Raw genomic sequence first — 20,929 nt, forward strand, 5'->3', positions numbered from 1 at the left:
CACAAATGGGACTCAACTCGAGGTCTGAACACACACAAGATCTGCCTCCCCTCTTGTCAAAAATTGGTTACCAGATGCACTTATGGTACTGCACTTAACTTGCAGATTCAAGCTTTTATTTGTTTTCAAATTTTAAAGAGAGAAAATGGAGAAGGTCCGATCCAAAGAAAAGACTTGCAGCAGAGGTCTTGAGGTGGACATGACACACAAAAAAACGAAGTTCTGACATGAGCTAGCTCCAAGCTAAACACTTTCTTTCACAACAACAAACGTTCAACCAAGGGAAATAGGCTTCTTCAGGAAATCCTGTTGTGTGGACGATACAGAATCAAACATGTTTCTTCAACAGTGAAAGGAATAGTTCAAATATGTTGAACTACTCCTAGTAGTGATGATTAATTTTTTTTAAATAAAAAAAAAAATAAAATAAAATGTGGCAAAGCAGTGTCTGCTCCATCATGCATTTCAAGAATAAAAAGTGAAAATTATTTGGGAAAAGAGGCTGTAACAGCTATGATTAATGAGCTCCAGTAATCCTCCCTCGGTGTGGTTTTAGCAGCATCGTGCTGTTTTTGCGTATGATTTAATGAAGATAAACCCTGGAAGGCCATGCAAAATGACACTGCACTCTGACGTGGCACTACTCCAATCAAAGGGATTTAATACTGTAGAAGCTTCACAGTATGAAGCAGCTGCAGACTAAGTATTGATAGATCAATAAAGTTTGATTTACAGACGCAACACTGAAAATCATCTACCAACTGATGAGTTTATTTACATTGTAAGCAATATTCTATTGTTTCTGTCGCTGCAAGTATTTCATTTCAACAGATTATACTGACTATTCTCACTATAAAGTCTAAAGCTTTGTTTTCAATGAGCAGTATTTTGCGGTTCGGTATGTGTGTTTCCATAATCATAGTTTGGAAGGGTACCAAAATAAGTGAACAGTAATGTACCTATTCTGGTCACCCTTTGGTTTTGGTGCCAAGCCGTCCCAAAGGGTCCCTAAAGAATGGAGCTACACACTGCAGTCCATTGATTGGTCGACAGAATAATAATTTCCGTGCAAGAGATATAGTAGGGGAGCCAATACATCCAATCCAATGTATCCTCCTTTTTTCCGTTGGATTTTGTGAAATTAATCATAGGTCAAATTCAGCTAGTCTATGTGCCACAAATCCTGCCTTACGATTTCCGCTGGTATGGCTTTATCATTGCCAAAAAGCACATATAAATTACAATTACAAAGTATTTGAACCAGTTTGTCCCAAATGCATTTGATGCATTTGACACTGATATTTTGAAGTAGGCCTATTGTAATAAATGGCTGAACATGCACCAAAAGTGTTTTGAGGCACAGCTCACTGCCTTGATGTCAGGCTGAACTGCCAGGTCAGGACACTCCTCAAAGACCACAACATCGCCTGCAGGTCTGGGAACAGAGTCCTATACAGTGCTGCCAGAGCTGACCCGAAGAGAGGAACCACTTCTCCAACAACAACCCTCGGCAGGTGTGGCAGGGAATCCAGCAGATAACCAACTTCAGGGGACAGACCAACTCAGACGTGGACTCGACCACACACGCTTTGAGACCCCTGCCCAACATTCTGCAGCCACACCACCCCAGCCCCATCCAGCTTCCAGCTCCCAACCACTGACGGTGCAGGTACAGGAGGTGGAACAGATGCTAACAAGGGTGAAGCCCAGGAAAGATTTGAGGCCTGACGGTGTTCCGGGGAAGGTACGAGGGGCTGCGCTGCACAACTCTCACAGGTCTTCACCACAATCTTCAACCTCTCCCTGACACAGTCCACCATCCCAGGTTGCCTGAAGTCTGCCACCATCATCCCATTACCGAAGAAATCAACAACCGCCAGCCACAAGGACTACAGCCCAGTTGCACTCACACCCATCGTCAACAAGTGCCTGGAATGGCTGGTTCTTAACCACATCAGGACCTGCCTCCCTTCCTCCTTCGACCCTCACCAGTATGCTTACAGAGCCAACAGGTCAACAGAGGACGCAATAGCCATCACACTACACACCGCACTGAGCCACCTGGAACACCGGGAGAGCTACGTCATGATGCTATTCATCGACTACAGCTCGGCCTTTAACACTATCATCCCTGACATCCTGGTCAGCAAACTGTCTGACCTGGGGCTCCCCCCATTCACCTGCTCCTGGATTAAGGATTTCCTCACAAACCGACCCCAGACAGTCAAACTGGGTCACATGTCCTCCACCCGGACACTGAGCATGGGCTCCCCACAAGGCTGTGTGCTCTATACCCTCTACACCACAGACTGCAGACCCGCCCACTCTACAAACACCATCGTTAAGTTCGCGGATGACACGACGGTGGTGGGACTGATCACAGGGGGGAGACGAGTCTGCCTACAGGGACGAAGTCCTGAAACTGTCTCACTGGTGCTCAGCAAACAACCTTTCTCTGAACACCACAAAGACAAAAGCAATCATCCTGGACTTCAGGACACAGAACAGATCCATCTCCCCTCTACATACACAGCGACTGCATGGAGGGTCGACACCTTCACCTTCCTGGGCACCGTGATATCTGACAACTTTTCCTGGACTGCAAACACCTCAGCTGTCATTTAAGGCCAGGACACACCGAGCCGATAATCGGGCGTCGGACATGGTCGGAGAGTCTGGAGGGGGCGGGGACACGAATGGTGTGTTCGGTAACGTCGGCAGTCGTAGATGTCGTCGGGCTTTTTTTCAGCCGATTCAACATGTTCAATCGGCGTCGGGCAGTCTTTCAGCCGGAGCAATCTGATTGGTGGAGGGCTAGCCCGTTTCTGCTCTGCCACGGCAGCGGAGCAGATATTAGTTTCACTTTTGTCAAACATGATTTTTTAAGCTATCAATAGAATCGGACAATGTTCGGATTGTTATGTAGGCTGAACACAATCAGGACACAGCATTAGATTGTCCGTGCATGACGTTTTCACATGTTTTCAGAAATAGTCGAGGTAGTTTGGGCGAGGAGTGGCCACACAGGTTTTTGTGTGTGTGTGTGATTGATTGATTTTATTTTATTTGTGTATGGACATGACAATGACATTGGACGAACCAGATGCAATGTTTTCAGTGTGTTAGCATAAATGCTAGTTTACAACACCTGTCCACAGGAGGCTTTTTAAAAACAACAAAATAAACAAGTCAAAACAAAAACAAGATCAAAATACTGATAAAAACTGACAATTAAAAGAGTAAAAATGCAGAATACAATGAAGTACAGAGCAGCAATATAATAAGTCAAATATATATAGAAGATACGTAGAGTAAAACAAAGGCAGCATGATCAAACAATACACCAGTTGTAAATTATTTGTGTGAGCACTGTTGATTTGATTTGAGCCGTTGTTTAAGTTCTCTGTTAAAAGTGCTGCTATTAGTCTCTAGTTTTAGACTAGTGGGCAAGAGGTTCCACAGTTTTGCCCCCTTTGCAGAGAAAACAGACTGACCAAAAGATGTCTTGTGCATTGGCACAAGACAATCACCATTGATGGAGGCTCGTGTATTTGCCCGACGAGAGCTCTGACGTCTGATGGCCAATTCAGACAACAGTGGTGACACATGGTTATTTACACACTTGAAAAACAATTTAAGATTACTCAAATTAATAAAGTTATCAAAGGTGAAAAGGTTGTGTATTTTTAGAATGCCACAGTGATGCCATCTCATGGGTTTCCGGTCCATGACTTTTATTGTCTGTTTGTATATTGAAAAGATAGGTTTTAATGTGGTAGAAGAAGTTTGTGACCATGATGTGATACAGTATGACAAATGAGAAAAAATCATAGCGTGCATAAATAATTTGGCCGTTTGACATGACAAGTCCCTTCTTATAAAACGGAAACAGTTCAGATTTAGTTTGACCTTCTTTGCAACATACTTAACCTGCGTAACAAATTTTAAATTCTTATCCAGAATGATGCCCAGATATTTTACTTCATTTACTGATTCAATTAATTCATTTTTGATCCGTACCTCAAAAACATCGGTGTGTGTCTGCAGCATGCATTCTCCGTTATAATGACGGCCTATGTTATGATAACAGCCTACTTAATGTCATCCGGCGCAAGCACAGAACGTACGGCAAGTCAGTATACGGCTCGGTGTGTTCTTCGCACTTTTTTTGACCGCGTCGGGGAGAATGAAGCTGCCTGAATCGGCAGACTCCATTTTCTGGCGACGGTCTGTAGTCGGACCGGTGTGTCCGGGCCTTAAGAAGGCACAGCAGCGTCTGCACTTACTGATGGTACTCAGGAAAAATAACCTCTGTGAGAAGCTGCTGGTGACCTTCTACCGCCGGTATGAAGTCAATATGACTCTCTATCAGTTAAAGCAGAGAGACCCGAGAGAGACGCGCGGAAATAGGCGAGCCTCCTGAGGTAAAGGGGAGCGTCGCTGCAGACGTGCCTCCGACGCGCATCAGCAGTGCGTCTGAGGTTGGATGTGTGCCCGCTCTAGGTTGATTACACGGTCAGTGACAAAAAGTCAGACGCAGACGCGAGGTAGACGTGCAGTAGAGGTAGGATGTGTGCAGAGGCCGTAAGATTTTGGCTCTATATACAGATGTATGATGTATTGTTCACGATGGTTAAAAGTTCATGGAGGAGAACTCCCTAAAATCTCCCACTGCATTGCTTGATTACAATCTAATTATTACACCTGTATCCTGTGAGAAACATCTTCTGTGAAACACATACACACAGGCTGTGTCTTGATTCAGGGGTTGCGGTCTTGGAACCGGCCTCGTAGGCTGCATTTGAAGACCGATTGCGTCATAGCGGCGCGCAAAGGCTGTCCCATTTGCAAGGCTCCTTGCAAGGCTCCTCATATGCGGTCGTGAAATGCAGCCTTCGTTTCACGGTTTTGAAGCAGTTTTGAAGGCTGCATCAGATGTATCCTTCGTGGCCCAACATATCCCAAGATTCATTGCGTTTTTTTCAGAGATGGCATAAAATAAAATAAAAAATAACAAAACAGCAACGTGTTGCTCCATCTTCTTAACTTTTATCTTCCTTTCTTTTTTTCTTGTACTTTTTTTTCTTTTCGTCTGGTAGGCAACTTCTTTTTCTTTTTTCCTCCGCTGACAGGGCTGTCTCTGTTGGCAGCAATCAGGGTTGCTAGGCAGCACAGGAGCGGCGAGTCGTCACGCAAGGTAACGGCTTGTTACGCAAACCGGAAATGCTCGTAAACGGAGACCTGCGGAGACCGTCTCATTTAAAAAGGCTCGTTGGCCTTAAAACCGGCCTTAAAATCGGCCTTCATAGGCTATAGCCTTCATAGACCGCGAGACTGCGTCCTACCAAGTGCGTGGTCTCTGAATCAAGACACAGCCACAGTTGGTTTTACACACACATACAGAAGACCAAGATGAAAGAGGGGGAGACTTTATGTACAAGGTCAAGTTCTTGAATCATCTCATGTCTCAGTAATTAAAACTCATCCCCCAGATCTTGCTAGAAACTCAAGGACCTGGACACACGAACAGTCTTGTTCGCATACACATTAATTCTGTCTGATATAACCTCTGCTGTTTCTGTTCAGTCTTTGTATTCAACCATGTATGCAACCTGATACATTGTTGTACCCATGCTTTGCTGTCGCAAGTAAAAATCTACCAGACTTTGAAAAATGCCTCGCCAGATCTCTTTATTTAAAACACTTGGGTTTTTGATAAGAGAATTCCTGCAACAATATTATCTATTCATGTTTATGCACTAGTGCCTTAGTGCACTATCTTTTGTTTTACTATTTTTATATGTTGTGTTTGCACTATTTTTCTACCATTTTTGTATTTTGAGTGTATACTTGGATGCTTCTAAAATTTCACTAGGGCCCTGCACTATTTTTTTTTACTATTTTTATATTTTGTGTTTGTGTGTACACTGGGATGTTGCTACAATTTCGTTGTACACTGTAAAATAACAATAAAGGATTCTGATTCTGATTGAGAGAGCAGGGAGAATGCTTATGGGTCTGTAATTGCTTACCTCCTCTTTATCTTCATATTTGTATAGAGGGGTTATTGAAGTCCGTTTTGAGGCACTGGGGAAAGTGCTCTAATCTATACACTTATTTATTAATTGAGTTATAGGGGAAGTGATTGTTTTTTATTAGCGCTGTGTCAAATGCATTTATGTCCTTAGCTTTACTGTTCGAAAGGGTAGTGATACATTCATCAACCTTTGTCTAATTTGTCTGTGTCAGAGTAAAAGCAGATAGGTCATTAGCTGGGACTTTGGGGAGATGCTTTTTTTATATTAATTATTAATTAAATGTCCCAAGTCCACAACAAAATCTAAGAAATAATTGTTAAAATGAGTTTCCACCGAATAATTGTCATTTTGAATAGCCCCATTTATTTTCAACTGTATGCTACCGCTCTTGGATTTCATTCACCTCTTTACAAAACTTGTATTTCTCTCATACCAATGTGTTATATGAGTTTCAAACTTTTCAACATGATCATGTTCATTAAATGGACTACACTTTTATAGCATTGTTCAACCCTCCATGCAAGTCTGGAGCAGTTTAGGGTTCAATGTCTTGCTCAAGGACACTCTGCATTTGGCATCCAAACTGCCACCCAGGAGACTTCCGGTGACGCAATGAGAGCAGTGGCTGTGTAGCTGACTCGCTCGTCGAGAAGCCCTCTGAAAACCAGCCATATAGAAAAAATAGAGGTGACTGAGTTCCTAGCAGACTCACTGAAACTACCAGAAGACATAAATATTCGCATAGACAGAGCACATCTGAGAAACCGAGGGCAGCGATCTATCATAGTCAGATTATTGGACTACTACACAAAAGATGTGGTGTTGCAGCAAGCTTGGAAACAAGTGCAGATAACATATGCGGGGAACAGAGTCTATTTTGACCAAGACTACTCTCCAGAAATACAGAGACAGCGCAAGGAGGTGCGGCACGTGATCAAACAACTGCGGGACAAAAACATCAAAGCCGGGGCCAATCCGAATAGTCTTTTTTGCATAGGAAATTTCCTTTCCTATCGAGATGACCCGGAAGTACTCGGCGGATAGGTGATTCGAATACTCAAAATGCTTAGGAAAGGCATAGGAAAGGAGCCTCGATTCATCCTTTAACCCTCCTTTAGCATAGGTTACTCCGGACCAACCTATGCGAAAGGAAAGGAGATAGTGGTATCCCATAATCCTTTACGGCGGCAAGATTTAAAGCAACAGGCCACCGCCGGAGTTTACCGACTCTACACGAATACGATCGAGAGGTAAAACAAAAAAGAGGAGAGGAGAAGAGAGGAAGATTTAACTCGGCTAAAACAAAATAGGGTTAAGGTATAGGAAGGAGGCTTATAGGTTAGGAGATTAGACTATTCAGATTGGCCCCAAGTCTCCCTTCCCAGCGCAGATCAAGATCTTTCTGGACGCCGGAGTCAAGGCTTTCAGGATACTGACTGAAGCAGCGCCTACTTTGGAAAAGATGGGGATCACCGATGTCAGAGAAAAGCTTAACAAGGAGCTGCTAGAAGACCGGTGGTCAACTATTAACAAAGCAGCCAGCAGGGGGCAGTACGGACTAACAGAAGATGATCTGTGCGCTTTCCTCAGCACCACGAGAGGGACTGTAGTCAGGTGTGAAACAACTAAAGGTTTGAATATCAAAATGGAAATGATTTGACAAGGAATTATTCTATAATCTATGGGGTGACGGTTTAAAGGAGCTAAATTATGCCATGTATTACAATACATATTGAGGCTGGTTTTGTATTTTATTTTTTATTTGAAGATTATATCTACAAGAGGGTTCTCTCTGAGTAGAGGGTTATAACTGTCAATCCCTTTTTGTAAGTGTTTGTATTCACTTAGGGGGAGGTAGAGCAACACTATACATGCATCCACAAATTGTGGGCTCACTCAGGAGACAGAGCTAGTCACATCTCTTCGCCTTCACACAAGGAGCTGGCACTCAATTTGGTATAGGGGGCTCAGCTGGGTTACTTAGGTTGGAAGTAGGCCTATCCTTTTTTCGTTTGTAAAGTTCAAATGTTCATTGAAGTGTTTTTGCAAATGTTTTCTTATCTATTGATCAATATCACAGCAACAAATACCTTCTTTTTTTCTGTTTTTTATGTAACCAGTGTTGCCAGTTACTTTAAAAAGTAACTTAGTTACTTTACTAGTTACTTGGTTAAAAAGTAACTAAATTAGATTACTTTTTCAAAAAAGTAACTAAATTATATTACAAGTTACTTTAAAAGTTACTGTACAGGTTTTGAAACCCATATATCTCAATTTAAAACATTCACATATTAAGAATCATTGAAAATATAAAAAATAAAGCTTGTACTAGGCTAGTAGCCTATAGGCCTACTGTTTTCAAAATAATAAAAATTAGTTTAAAAAATTTAACAAAAAAATAGTTTTCCCCCCATGAAATTAAAGTGCAAATACAGTAGCAGTGTCTTTAAACTTAACATGCTTGGCCCTTCACTCTCATGCAATAATTTGACTTTTCTCTGTGCTGTCTCATGTGTTGATAGACTGGGTGTGTGGCCATTGGTCCCCACGTGACTATACGTTTCCAGGTTTTAAACACTTCTATCTCTTCAACGCCACCGTACCCGAATCCTAAATATCCCCATTAGTGGAGGTCCTGGGAAAGTTTTGTATGCGCTTCATTCAGCGGAGAATATCTCAACTGTTATAGACTAATATGAGGCAATATCTCATTAAATGCATAGCCTACATATAAACCCTTTAGTAGAAGTCCTTTGATAACCTATCCCCTTTCCAACACAAATGGGAGCAGGACTTGGGCATACCCCTGAGTAATGCACAGTGGGATACTGTTACAAAAAACACTACAACCCTATCCAAATGTGTAAGACACAAAATTCTTCAAATAAAAATGTTGCACAGGGCTTATATAACACCAAGCCGATTAAAGAAAATTGACAATTCCCTCTCTCATTTGTGTTGGCATGGTTGCGTGGAGGTAGGAACATTGATACATCAATTGTGGCAATGCCCCTCAGTAGAGTTTTTGGAAGTGTGTGATAACGCGTCTTCTTTTTTAAACGTGAAAATACCACTCTGCCCAGTAATTTGCCTTCTAGGCAGTAAAGTCGAAAATATTTAATCAATTGTCACTCGACGCATCATAACTTCTGCCTGTTTGTCAGTGAAGCGAATTATGATTAACTAACTGGAAGATACATAAACCCAATTGCTTCAGCACTGAAATTGGTCCTCAATGAACTTAACCGTTGTGAGGAAGGATCCTTGAACTTTACAAGACTGAACTTGAGAAACTGGACATTTAGATGAATTTATTGAAAATGTTATGGATCTGCCCCCCCCCCCATGTGTTGTACTGTGCATTTTGTAATGTCCTGTGAGTTTGTTGTCTTGTGGTGTATATATGTGGTATGTGATTGTTTTGTGGCTTTGTTTGAGAAAATAATAAAGATATGAATATATAGAAACTTAGAAAATACTGAAGAAAATGTAATACAAGGAAACCAATTTTCTAATTCTATCTCATTTGTTTTTAATAATTCAACTTCCACAAAATAATTTTAACATTAAGTGTGCATGCAGCATCTGCAGATTTGACACCATATAAAAAGAAAATATCGAAAAAAGCAGTAATTTTAGCTAAATGGCGAAAAACAACTCGTACTGGTTTATAAAAGCTGTTCATTTTAATAGTAAGACTGCTGGTGGCAGTGGGTGATTTCAAACTATTTACACAACGCACAATAATCAACATCTTCAAATCACATACTACACACTACATCCATGTCATTTGTCTGTAATTCCCACAGGGATAAAGACAACACCAAAAACTGATGTCATAATTCAATTGTAAACCAAATCTGCAGATAACTTGTTGACTTAATCCACAAATAAAAACATGCTATACAATATTCTATTAAAAAAGACAAGTATTGTACAGGTAATATTACAGTATATTTAAAAAAAAAAAAAAAAAGTGTTTTACTAAGTGGATGTGTAAAAATAGATTTCAAAGATGGGGCACCAGACTGCAGCAGATTTGACTCATTCAAGTCCTGAGGTTCTGCTTTACAAAACAAACAGAAAAAGACAAGTTAGTCTTTTTTTTCCAGTACCACTGTGGGCTGCATCTCCTGCAGCTGTTTCAACATACGGTCAGTGATGACTGAAGAGTATTTGAGTTCATTTCTTTCCAGTACCACTGTTGGCTGCATGTCCTGTAGCTGATTCAACATAATGTCAGTGACACCTGAAAAGGCCTCGTCTATTAATATTTTAACCTTAGTAAGTGAATTTAAGTTCTGACGGTTGCTGAAACTGACACGGGTATATTTGGTGTGAAGACTGGATGTTGTTTTCCATGCATCTTGTACGTTAAGCTTACTTGTCAAGGGATGTTCACATTTTTTGGACTGTTCCAAGAATTTTAAGAAGGACATTTCAAATCCCATCGGTTTAAAAGAGGCTAGTGGAGCACTCTGCTCAGTCACCTCCTCCTGCATTATAGCAGGGCAAGAGGAGTCAGATTCATCATCTTTGCTGTAAACTACATCTACCTTAGGTTTACGTGGAATTTTCTTGCGCTTCACTATATTTTCGATCATTTTACGTGGCCGTCCCCGTTTGCGTTTGAGCACTACAGAGCTGTCGGAACTGTCATCATTTGACAGTTTGCTGTCAAACAACTCATCGGCGATGCCTGCAGCAGCTCTTTTACGTAGGACAGGCTTTGAATATCCATACTGTCCTCCTTCTAGGCTGGTGGTGTCTGCTGTCAACTCATTGTCTGACAGGTCAGAAGTGTTATCTGATCTGGAGTCATCACTCCTGATGGAGCGGCATTTTTGCCTGGGGAACTTTTTGCAGAATATGAAATGACTCCTTTGATGTTCCAGGTACTTTTCGGACAGTCCGTGTCCCATGTAATGTTTTAATATGCTCCGCTCTGATTTTGTGACAGAGTCACAACCTTTTATCATACAGGGGTATTGGAGAGGAATTTTCTTAGTGCACATTGCAGATGCCTCCACTTTAGTTTTCAAAGAGGGTTTTCCATATTTAGTCCAATTATTGTTTTTTACCTTGCTAACTCTCTTTGAGTCACTTCCCCTCTGGATGATTTTTTTATTGCTCTCAATGTTTTCTTTGCCATTACTTGTCTTGGTAATTTGGTAAAGCAAAGTCTTAGAGTTCAGTTTCGCACCATCTTCTTTTATCGGTTGATTCTTTAGTTTGGGCTGTTTCAGGTCTTGATGCTTTTTCATGGCGTGTCTGAGCAGGTTTGACTTTGTGGCATATGCACGTTCACAGCCTTCAATTTCACACTTGAACGACCCAATTAAATGTTCGTGTTTGGCCAACTTCATATCTTTATGCTGTTCTTTGACGTGCCCTATAAACTTCCAGAAGGCAGTGAAGGATGCTGTGCATCCTTCGTGGCCACAAGTAAACCTGCCTAGTCTGATGGCACACAAGATATTGCCAACCTTATCAAGACTGAATTCATGCAGTCGAAGATAATGCTGGAAAAGGTTCGGAACTTCTTGGAAAACTCGGGAGCAGTCCTTGACTTGGCATCTGAACTCAGAAATGTGGGGGATCTCTGCCTCTGGATCCTCCTCATCGCCCATTGTTTCACCCATTCCCTCGCTTTGGTCCTCCTCTTTGTTCACTTCAAATGCTGACAAAGCAGACTGGTGAACAGACCTGTAGTGGAGGATCAGATTGTGCTGGAGAGTGAAAGCTGCAACACAGCCTTGATGAACACAGCAATATGGCTTGGACAGACTTCTGGCCTCACCAGAGTTGGCCTTCTTCTCTTTTGTCTTACCAATTGGCTGCCTGTTGATAGCAGATGGCTTGCCGAGAGATGGAGGCCCATTGGCCTGAGGCGTGGTAGACGGAGCCTGGGTGAGAGGAGCTGAGACTTTGGCCAAATGGGCTCCAACTTGTTGACCACTTGTGTGGTAAGTGGGCACCTGGGGCACATTTCTTTGCTGTCCATGTGACCACTGCTCTTTTGACATCCCCATTTGTACCGACTGAAAGGCTGATGTTGAGGTCTGAGCCTGTATTGGGTTAGTCATTGCTTGGTTGCGCATGGGAGTTGTTTGCAAGGGATGCATGACTGTGTAGCGATTGTCATCTTTAAATGTATGATTAGTTATGTCCATATTAGCAGGTGGTACAAATGCCTTTGATGAGAATTCCTGTTTTACTTCATCTTGGAGTGAACACAGATGTATTGTGTTCTCCATTGATGAATGAGTAGCCATTTTGGTATGAACCACTGGAGCCTGGTTAGCACTAAGAGGCTGGTCTTCAGCCTGTTTGTTTAGTTTGCGCTTTACATCAAGATCTGCAATTTCCAAAGCTGATAATTTGTGAGCTGACTGGTAGTGAGTGCGAAGGTTGGAGTTACGAGTGAATGATTTAATACATTTTAAACACTTGTAAGGAGCATATTGGCCATACCTTTTTTTAACCTCATTCACCATTGGAGTTGTATAGTTGTGAGCTTTGGAGAGGTGTCTCCAAAGCGCTTCACACGACATGGAACCATATGTGCAGTTCTCATTATGACAAGCAAATCCCTTGACAGAGTTTGATGGCTTTGAGTTACCACTATGCAAATCGACATTTGCCGATACTGTCTTCCTGCTTGTACTGGTGTTGCTATTTTGATTCATGGGAGCGGACTCCTGTTCAGACATTATTCTGACCAAATTGAGCCCTTCTAATGCACCTTGAATTTCAGTCATACATGTGTGCTGACTGGATGATAACGGAGTGGGCTCAATCCCTGCATCCTTTTCTACCACGCATGCAGTGCTTGGCACCTGCTGCAGGACAGAGCTCTCTCTGAAACTAGTAAAGCTCTGTGTGTTCAGAAGTTGTTCAATTTCAACATCAATTCCTGGGATGATTGCAGAATTGTTTTCAATGATTTGTTTTTCACTTGCTGAGTCACCGTTTGCATCACAAGTCATTGGATGAATTTCAGAATTAATGGAAGCACTGCACATTGGGACAAATGACATGGCATTAGGGTTGGAGTCGCTTAAAGGACAAAAGCTGGTTCGACGTTGAAAGTCACCAGCCAGAATCTGCTTCCGTAATATCCGTTTTATTTCTTTCTCACTCGTCTTTCTCTGCGTCTCCGACTTCATGCCACTGTTTGTTGGTGAACTAAGCTGACTGCCAGATAACACCGTCAGTGGGTTTGAATCATTATTTGATGTCTGAAAGGTTGTCTCGAAGTGACATCTTTCAGAGTGATGCCCTTCACTGGGTCTTATGGGAACACTTCCTGGAAGGACAGTTGGCGGGCTTTCTGTGAGAATTTGGGTAATTAGTTTTACAGGGAACTTAGTTGCATCATAAGCATCAACACTTGGATGTGGATAATGGGCCATATTAAATGAATCGTCCTCTTGCTTCAGCTGGACATTTTCTGTATGCTGAATAACTGAGTTCCCTGGCAAACGTTCACTAGCTCCATAGGGTACACAAGGGCTTTGGAACGGTGGCTGGGGAGCAGGCGAGTGGACTAAAAGATCGGCGATTTTGGACTCAGTGATGATTTGTTTAAGAATGTCATTATTTGAGTCACAATACCCAGATACTGGCAAATTATCTAGTGGATAATTGAGAGTGGGGAACTCTTTTTTGATTGTTAAACAGTTTGTTTCTGGGTGATGGGGCTTCTCCTGATAGACAGCAGCAGGATTGTAAGACACCTGCGACTGACTGGCGCTAAGTGCTTGCTCTGAATTGAGAAGGTCAAGAAATGATGTTGGCAGGTCTGTGTTGAGTTCTGACTCTTCGTACTGTTTACAGCTTGCACCCTTGGACAAATGGCCTCCGAGGGAATGGGGAGTATCAAATTGTCTAAAACACCTGCAACAAACAAATTTGCCATCCTTCATAATAGCTGGCCATTTGCTTCTTTTGCTTTTTCTGGTTCGTTTTTGACTTTCAGTACTTTTTTTAGACATAACTTGGCCATTTTGAGTTAGGTTGTTATCGTGTTTTGGGCTGTCTGCAGAGGGAAAATTGGACTTCATGCTTGGCCTCTGTGATGTGGATGGAGGAAAAAGGTCTCTCGCTTGTGACAATTCCTTAGCACTGTCCATGTATGAGGGCAGGACTGACTGGGAACCATTTTCCACACGCGGTGACTGCAAAGACTTTGCTGCTGGTCTGTTCATTGTTGATCGCATCATAGAGCAGGATGCACTGCGAGAATCCACCTGTGGCATCGCTTGCATGTTAGATGGATCGACTTGGGAAGTGTTTTGAATTTGTTCACTTATGGCGGCAGAGAGCCAATTTTGACTAGCTGCAACTTGGGACTTTGTAGATATTGGATTTGTATCACTTCCTAACTGAGAGAGAACAATGGGATTTAGAACATTTTCCATCAGAAGTGAAGGACTCTGGTTATGGGCAGTTGAGGAATGGGAATGTAGAGTATGATACCCTGCGTTTGTAGGCATGCTAGTAACAGGATGTGATTTGATAACATTCTGCCTTTGAACTCCATGAACTGGAACTCTGTTGCCCTGCTGGTTTGGAAGTGTTGCGATTGAACTGAGATGTCCGACGGATGCCGTGCTCGGCGCTGGAGCATATGTCGTCTTGATTTTGGTCCGAACAACTTTCCATTCCTCGTAAAAAACTGGGTGGACCGTTTTCATGTGCTTAGTGACACTTCTGTAGGAGCAGTAGTGCCTTGTACACGTTTCAAATGCACAGTGAAATCGCTGTCTTTGTCCTGGAGCCGGACCTGTGGTGGTTGAGGACGTCACAGAGTTCTCCAGTCTGTTCCCTGATAGTGGTTGTGGGGTTACTGTTGGAGGGAGTGGTTGTGACATTGCTGGCTGTATGGAATTCTGGAGTGATGAGGTTAAAATATTGCTACACATGGACTGCATCTTGCCACTGGCAGGGTAGCTAGTGTCAGAGTTGTAACTCATTGATGCAATATTTACAACAGTGGGGAAAATGTGTGGCTGGCCTTGAGAGACATCTGTATTATAGTTCTGCGACAGGTTATCTAATTTAGCTTCAGATTGAGGTACTGATTGATACTGCGCGGGTGGGCTCATATAATCATAAGAAAGACCAGCTAAACCATCTCGGTTTCTATTATTATCCAGAGGCCGAGTCACAGAATGACTCTGTGTCTGACTGGCTGAGAGAGCTGTAGTTTGTGGTTCATCTTTGACTCTGTATTGTCCTAAGGTTTCCCCGGGTGCTTGTGAAGCTTTCAGCAAACTCTCAATGGACCCTGGCAGCATGCTGTGGTCTGGATTAACCTGGTTTTCTTGGGAATTTTCTTTTTTAATATGGGTGTGATTGGTAAGCATTTGTTGGATAAGTGAAGGGCCAGGCTGCATATTTTGCGAGATCGGTTCAGAAGGTGGCGTTTGCTCTTTTTGAGTGACATGGTTCTCTTGGTGCAAATCTAGCTGGGGCTGTGAATGGAACACCTTCTTACAGCCCACAAATTTACAGGTTAAAGTTTTATAATGTTGCGATTCGTGGTCATAGAGCTTGAAGGCCTCATTGAAAATCTTTCCACAATTTGGAAACATGCATCGAGTCTTAAAGACTGAATGCGTTTGTCTGTGTATGATGAGCTCATCGTTGGACAGGAAACTTGCCTTGCAGTTCAAATGTATACAAATGTAAGGCTTAACACCACAGTGGACCTGTAAATGATCATTAAGATGGGTGACATTAACAAAGTGGCGGCGACAGTACTGGCAAACTACCTTTTTCCTCTGCATTTGGAGGAAAGTCTTGGCTTCTCGGTTGTCCCCATGCTCTTTTACATGTGCAATAAGATTTTTTATGAACTTGAAGCCCCTTTTACATGTTCCAACAGGACACACATCATCCCCACTACCCGAAGTGTTATATCTAGCCTTTAATTTGGGCTGAACATAAAGATTCAATCCCCCATTTTTCTCTGGAGAATCAGCACTTTCAGAAAGTTCATTTTCTGTCTTTGCTTTTAATGCTGCAATAACAGGCCCAGCTGTTTTAGGATCAGCCAGTTTCTTGTTTGTTTTCAATGCAGTTAGCCTTTCCTTACAAGACTGTTTAACATGTGAGGTTACATGTGGAATCAAAGTTTCTTTTGAGGTAAAGGTTTGAGCACATATTGGGCAGCTGTATTCTCCACGGCTCAGATGAGTCTGTGCGTGGCGCACAATCCTATGGCCAAGGAACTCTTTGTCACACAGCACACAGTACTGCATATATGCCTGCCAGTTTCTGAACCTAGCAGATATGAAACCTTTTTCTCGCAGTTTCTTCATTTCTCTGTTTTTTTGTTTTCTGTCCGTTATATCTTTTAGTTCATACGTGCCGCTGACCAGGTGGTCTGGGATATTCTTGAATTCCTCACTGAGGAAGTCTTCCTCTTCTTCGGGGCCCTCAGGATCATTCAGCAAGTCAATAGATGACACTATTGAAGCTTCTTCGCCCATTAGCGCTAGACAATGACGCTTTAGTGTTTTCCAATCCCAGAACTCCGGGTCAAAAGGCCACTGGGTTTTAAAAACCAGCAGGAGCTCGCAGCGGAGCGAGTTGGGAACAGGCATACTCTCCTCCTCTAGTTTTTGATCTGGTTCATTGTAAAGAGTCTCCACAGCATAGTATGAATCCACTGTAGGCTCCAATAGGAACTCTGTCAGCTGGCACGCTCGCTTGACTTCCAGGTCATTAGGAAGCAAACAGGAAATAGTTTTACACACTGTGGCCTTGGTGCTCCCGTCATCTGATTCCATTCGCAGAGCCCTTATGCACATATCGATGCACACTGGAAGTCCAGCACTGTCAATCTGTGAAAAAGAGGAAGCCGAATATTTATAAGGCTACTTAATGAAATTACCAACAAATACTCTGAAACTGACCAGGGACTTCAATTCTTTAGAATAGAGGAAAACGTTATACTACATTGTCCATGCTTATCCCCCGTTTGACAAAGCAAATTTACCAGCAGCAACACAAAATAGAAAAAATTGGTGATGTCAATAACAAAGTGAATCACTTGTGAATTATTATTTTAATATACATTACTTTAGTGCTGGGCAATTAAACAGTTATTGTAATTATCTCGGTATAATTTTCCTCGATTGAAATTCAACAAATATTATCGATAAAAAAAGGTCACATAACTTCAGGGGTTTGGAAAGATTTCGGCTTTTCACCACAGCAAAAAACAGAGTGCAGTGCACGTGGCAGTTAAGACGGGCAAACCTTTTTGATCATGTAAAACAATATGAGCCTTAAAACAGGCAAAAAGGAAGAAATGACAGTCCCAAGCCAGTGTTGTCAGTGGAGCCTCAACAAGCCCAAGCCCAGTAAATGACGAGCCAGCAGCATCTGACCAGCATCAGTTTAAACTAGGGGTGTGCACATGTTTGTGTAATCGGTTAGTAAATCAAAACTGTTGAAGAAAAATCAATAATCGAAAGCTAATTTTAGTTTTTTTTAAACAAAGTTTTGAAAATGATTTCAATATGTTCTTGAGACATGCATTCATTAATTTCACAACAAATAACAGCATTGACGTCACGGTTAACCATGTACACGAAAACATTTCTGTTATGTAACCGTTTAGACATTTTTTGTAAGCGTTCACACACATTGTTTAAAACAATATTAACTATCACTCGATGAAACAATCAAACTTTAGAACCGCAAGAAACAATGATCAACAGTTGATATGAATTTTTTTTTTTATATCTGCCGATATGAAACGCTTAGCATTACATTTTACATAGCAAACCTACCTATCTTATTTTTGAGTACAATAAAGAAGTAGTCCAACCAGAATACTTTAACCCATTGATGCCGGCTGCTGCGCGATGCAACATTGTATCTCCTGCCGGCTTATTTCTCCACTGCACACTCAGTCACTACTATCCATGCTTAAAGGAAGCAGGATTATAACCTCATTTAGCACATTATTTTTAAATATTTTATATTATTAAGTACGGGCTCCTAGTTTACTAGGAGCCCGTAATTATTACTCTCCACCATACTTATTCTTCTGACTTCTTCTGACTTCTGACTTCTTCTTATTCTGCCTCACATTTTCTAGCTGCTTCTCCTCCCACACCGTTGCACGTAGAAACTCAAAAATTTCGCACAACGTGCGTCCCCACCCCGCGGGGTGTGCTATTATACAGTTTTTTGAATTTCCGCTAGGGGGCGCTGTTATGAAGTCGCGACTGAAAGAACTTTGAGAGGCCACGCCCCGCACGCCGTAACTCCGATTGACTTGAAATTTCTCACACAGGTGTATGTTAGGGTGCTCTACAAAAAAGCCTCTGGGACCATAAAAATTCTTCAGGGAATATTTCCCGCTAATTAGCATTAAGTGAAAAACAGCGTGTTATCCACAACTTTCTGCAATTTCACTGTATCAACACCAAATTTCTCGTGAAGCCCCGGGGGACTACAATAAACATACCCGTAAAAGATTAGTAGGACAACTTGAAAAACATGGCCGCCATTGACCAAAATGTTTACGCAGGGGCGGGGCTTAAAAACACGTTGGCCATAACTCCTTAACCGTAGGTCCTATCATCATCAAACTTGCTGGGTATGTGCAGAAGTCATGTGGTAGCATGTCCCTTCGAAGCTTATCGCGATTAACCCATAGGGGGCGCCACAAATGGGCGGGGCATAATAACACGTTGGCCCTAACTCCTTAACCATAGGTCCTATCATCATCAAACTTGCTGGGTATGTGCAGAAGTCATGTGGTAGCATGTCCTTCGAAGCTTATCGAGATTAACCCATAGGGGGCGCCACAAATGGGCGGGGCTTAATAACACGTTGGCCATAACTCCTTAACCATAGGTCCTATCATCATCAAACTTGCTGGGTATGTGCAGAAGTCATGTGGTAGCATGTCCCTTGAAGCTTCTCGCGATTAACCCGTAGGGGGCGCCACAGGGGCGGGGCCTATCCACAAATTGGCCATAACTCCTTAACCATAGGTCCTATCATCATCAAACTTGCTGGGTGTGTGCAGAAGTCATGTGGTAGCATGTCCCTCGAAGCTTATCGCGATTAACCCATAGGGGGCGCCACAAAAGTCACCCGACTCCGATTGACTTGAAATTGATTACACATGTACAGCTCATGGTGCTCTACAATTTCGCTCCGAGGAATTTTTTTTTAATTTCCGCTAGGGGGCGCTGTTCTTAATCCCTGACTGAAGAAAGTTTGAGAGGCCACGCCCCGCACACCGTAAGTCTGATTGACTTGAAATTTCTCACACTGGTGTATTTTAGGGTGCTCTACAAAAAAGCCTCTCGGACCATAACAGTCAACCTGGAAATACTTTCGGCTAATTGGCATAAACTGAAAAAAAGGGTTTTATCCACAACTTTTTTAAGTGTTACTCTATCAACACCAAATGTCTCACGAAGCCCCGGGGGACTATGACGCACGTCTCCGAAAAATATTAGTAGGATAGCTTCAAAAACATGGCCGCCCTTGACTACAACGTTTACGCAGGGGCGGGGCTTAATAACACGTTGGCCATAACTCATCGACCGTAGGTCCTATCATCATGAAACTTGCAGGATACGTGCAAAAGACATGCGGTAGCGTGTCCCTCTAAGCTTGTCGAGGTCAACCCGTAGGGGGCGCCGCAAATGCGAAAACCGTCATTCGCCGATGCAATGTTTGCCAGGCCACGCCCCTTTCCCCCCAACTCCGATCGACTCATCGTTTGTCGGACGTGCACGGCTCGCGTCGCTCTACGGTAAAGCCTCTGGGGGGGGTCGGCCGTGATTTTTTCCCTTCCCCGATTCGCGCGGGGGCGGCCCGTACTTTCCAAATCTCCGCTGGATTTCTAGTTAAGTACGGGTCCCCAGTGTAACTGGGGATCCGTAATTATTACTCTCCACCATACTTATTCTTCTGACTTCTGACTTCTTATTCTGCCTCACATTTTCTAGCTGCTTCTCCTCCCACACCGTTACACGCAGACATGCAAAAATTTCGCACAACGTGCGTCCCCACCCCGCGGGGTGTGCTATTATACAGTTTTTTGAATTTCCGCTAGGGGGCGCTGTAATGAAGTCCCGACTGAACGAACTTTGAGAGGCCACGCCCCGCACACCGTAACTCCGATTGACTTGAAATTTCTCACACAGGTGTATGTTAGGGTGCTCTACAAAAAAGCCTCTGGGACCATAAAAATTCTTCTGGGAATATTTCCCGCTAATTAGCATAAACTGAAAAACAGCGTGTTATCCACAACTTTCTGCAATTTGACTGTATCGACACCAAATTTCTCGTGAAGCCCCGGGGGACTACAATAAACATACCCGTAAAAGATTAGTTGGACAACTTGAAAAACATGGCCGCCATTGACCAAAAAGTTTACGCAGGGGCGGGGCTTAATAACACGTTGGCCATAACTCCTTAACCGTAGGTCCTATCATCATCAAACTTGCTGGGTATGTGCAGAAGTCATGTGGTAGCATGTCCCATCGAAGCTTATCGCGATTAACCCATAGGGGGCGCCACAAATGGGCGGGGCATAATAACACGTTGGCCCTAACTCCTTAACCATAGGTCCTATCATCATCAAACTTGCTGGGTATGTGCAGAAGTCATGTGGTAGCATGTCCTTCTAAGCTTATCGAGATTAACCCATAGGGGGCGCCACAAATGGGCGGGGCTTAATAACACGTTGGCCATAACTCCTTAACCATAGGTCCTATCAGCATCAAACTTGCTGGGTATGTGCAGAAGTCATGTGGTAGCATGTCCCTTGAAGCTTATCGCGATTAACCCGTAGGGGGCGCCACAGGGGCGGGGCCTATCCACAAATTGGCCATAACTCCTTAACC

At 42.8% G+C, this 20,929-nt stretch overlaps 1 protein-coding gene across 1 annotated transcript in view; it reads right to left on the minus strand.

Annotated features, from left to right (window-relative positions):
- Nucleotides 1-9,595: 9,595 nt before the first annotated feature.
- Nucleotides 9,596-20,929, minus strand: part of znf292b (zinc finger protein 292b) — a gene marked incomplete at its 5' end in the record, with an annotated part of 33,130 nt that continues 21,796 nt past the window's right edge. Inside the window, one exon of the mRNA XM_080048007.1 lies at nucleotides 9,596-16,891. Within this exon, the coding sequence (XP_079904133.1) occupies nucleotides 10,133-16,891 (6,759 nt within the window). The 3' untranslated portion in view covers nucleotides 9,596-10,132. The remainder of the gene's footprint in view (nucleotides 16,892-20,929) is intronic.

The sequence above is a fragment of the Ammodytes marinus genome (genome assembly GCF_949987685.1).
Source record: "Ammodytes marinus genome assembly, chromosome: 19".
Classification (NCBI taxonomy): Eukaryota; Metazoa; Chordata; class Actinopteri; order Uranoscopiformes; family Ammodytidae; genus Ammodytes; species Ammodytes marinus.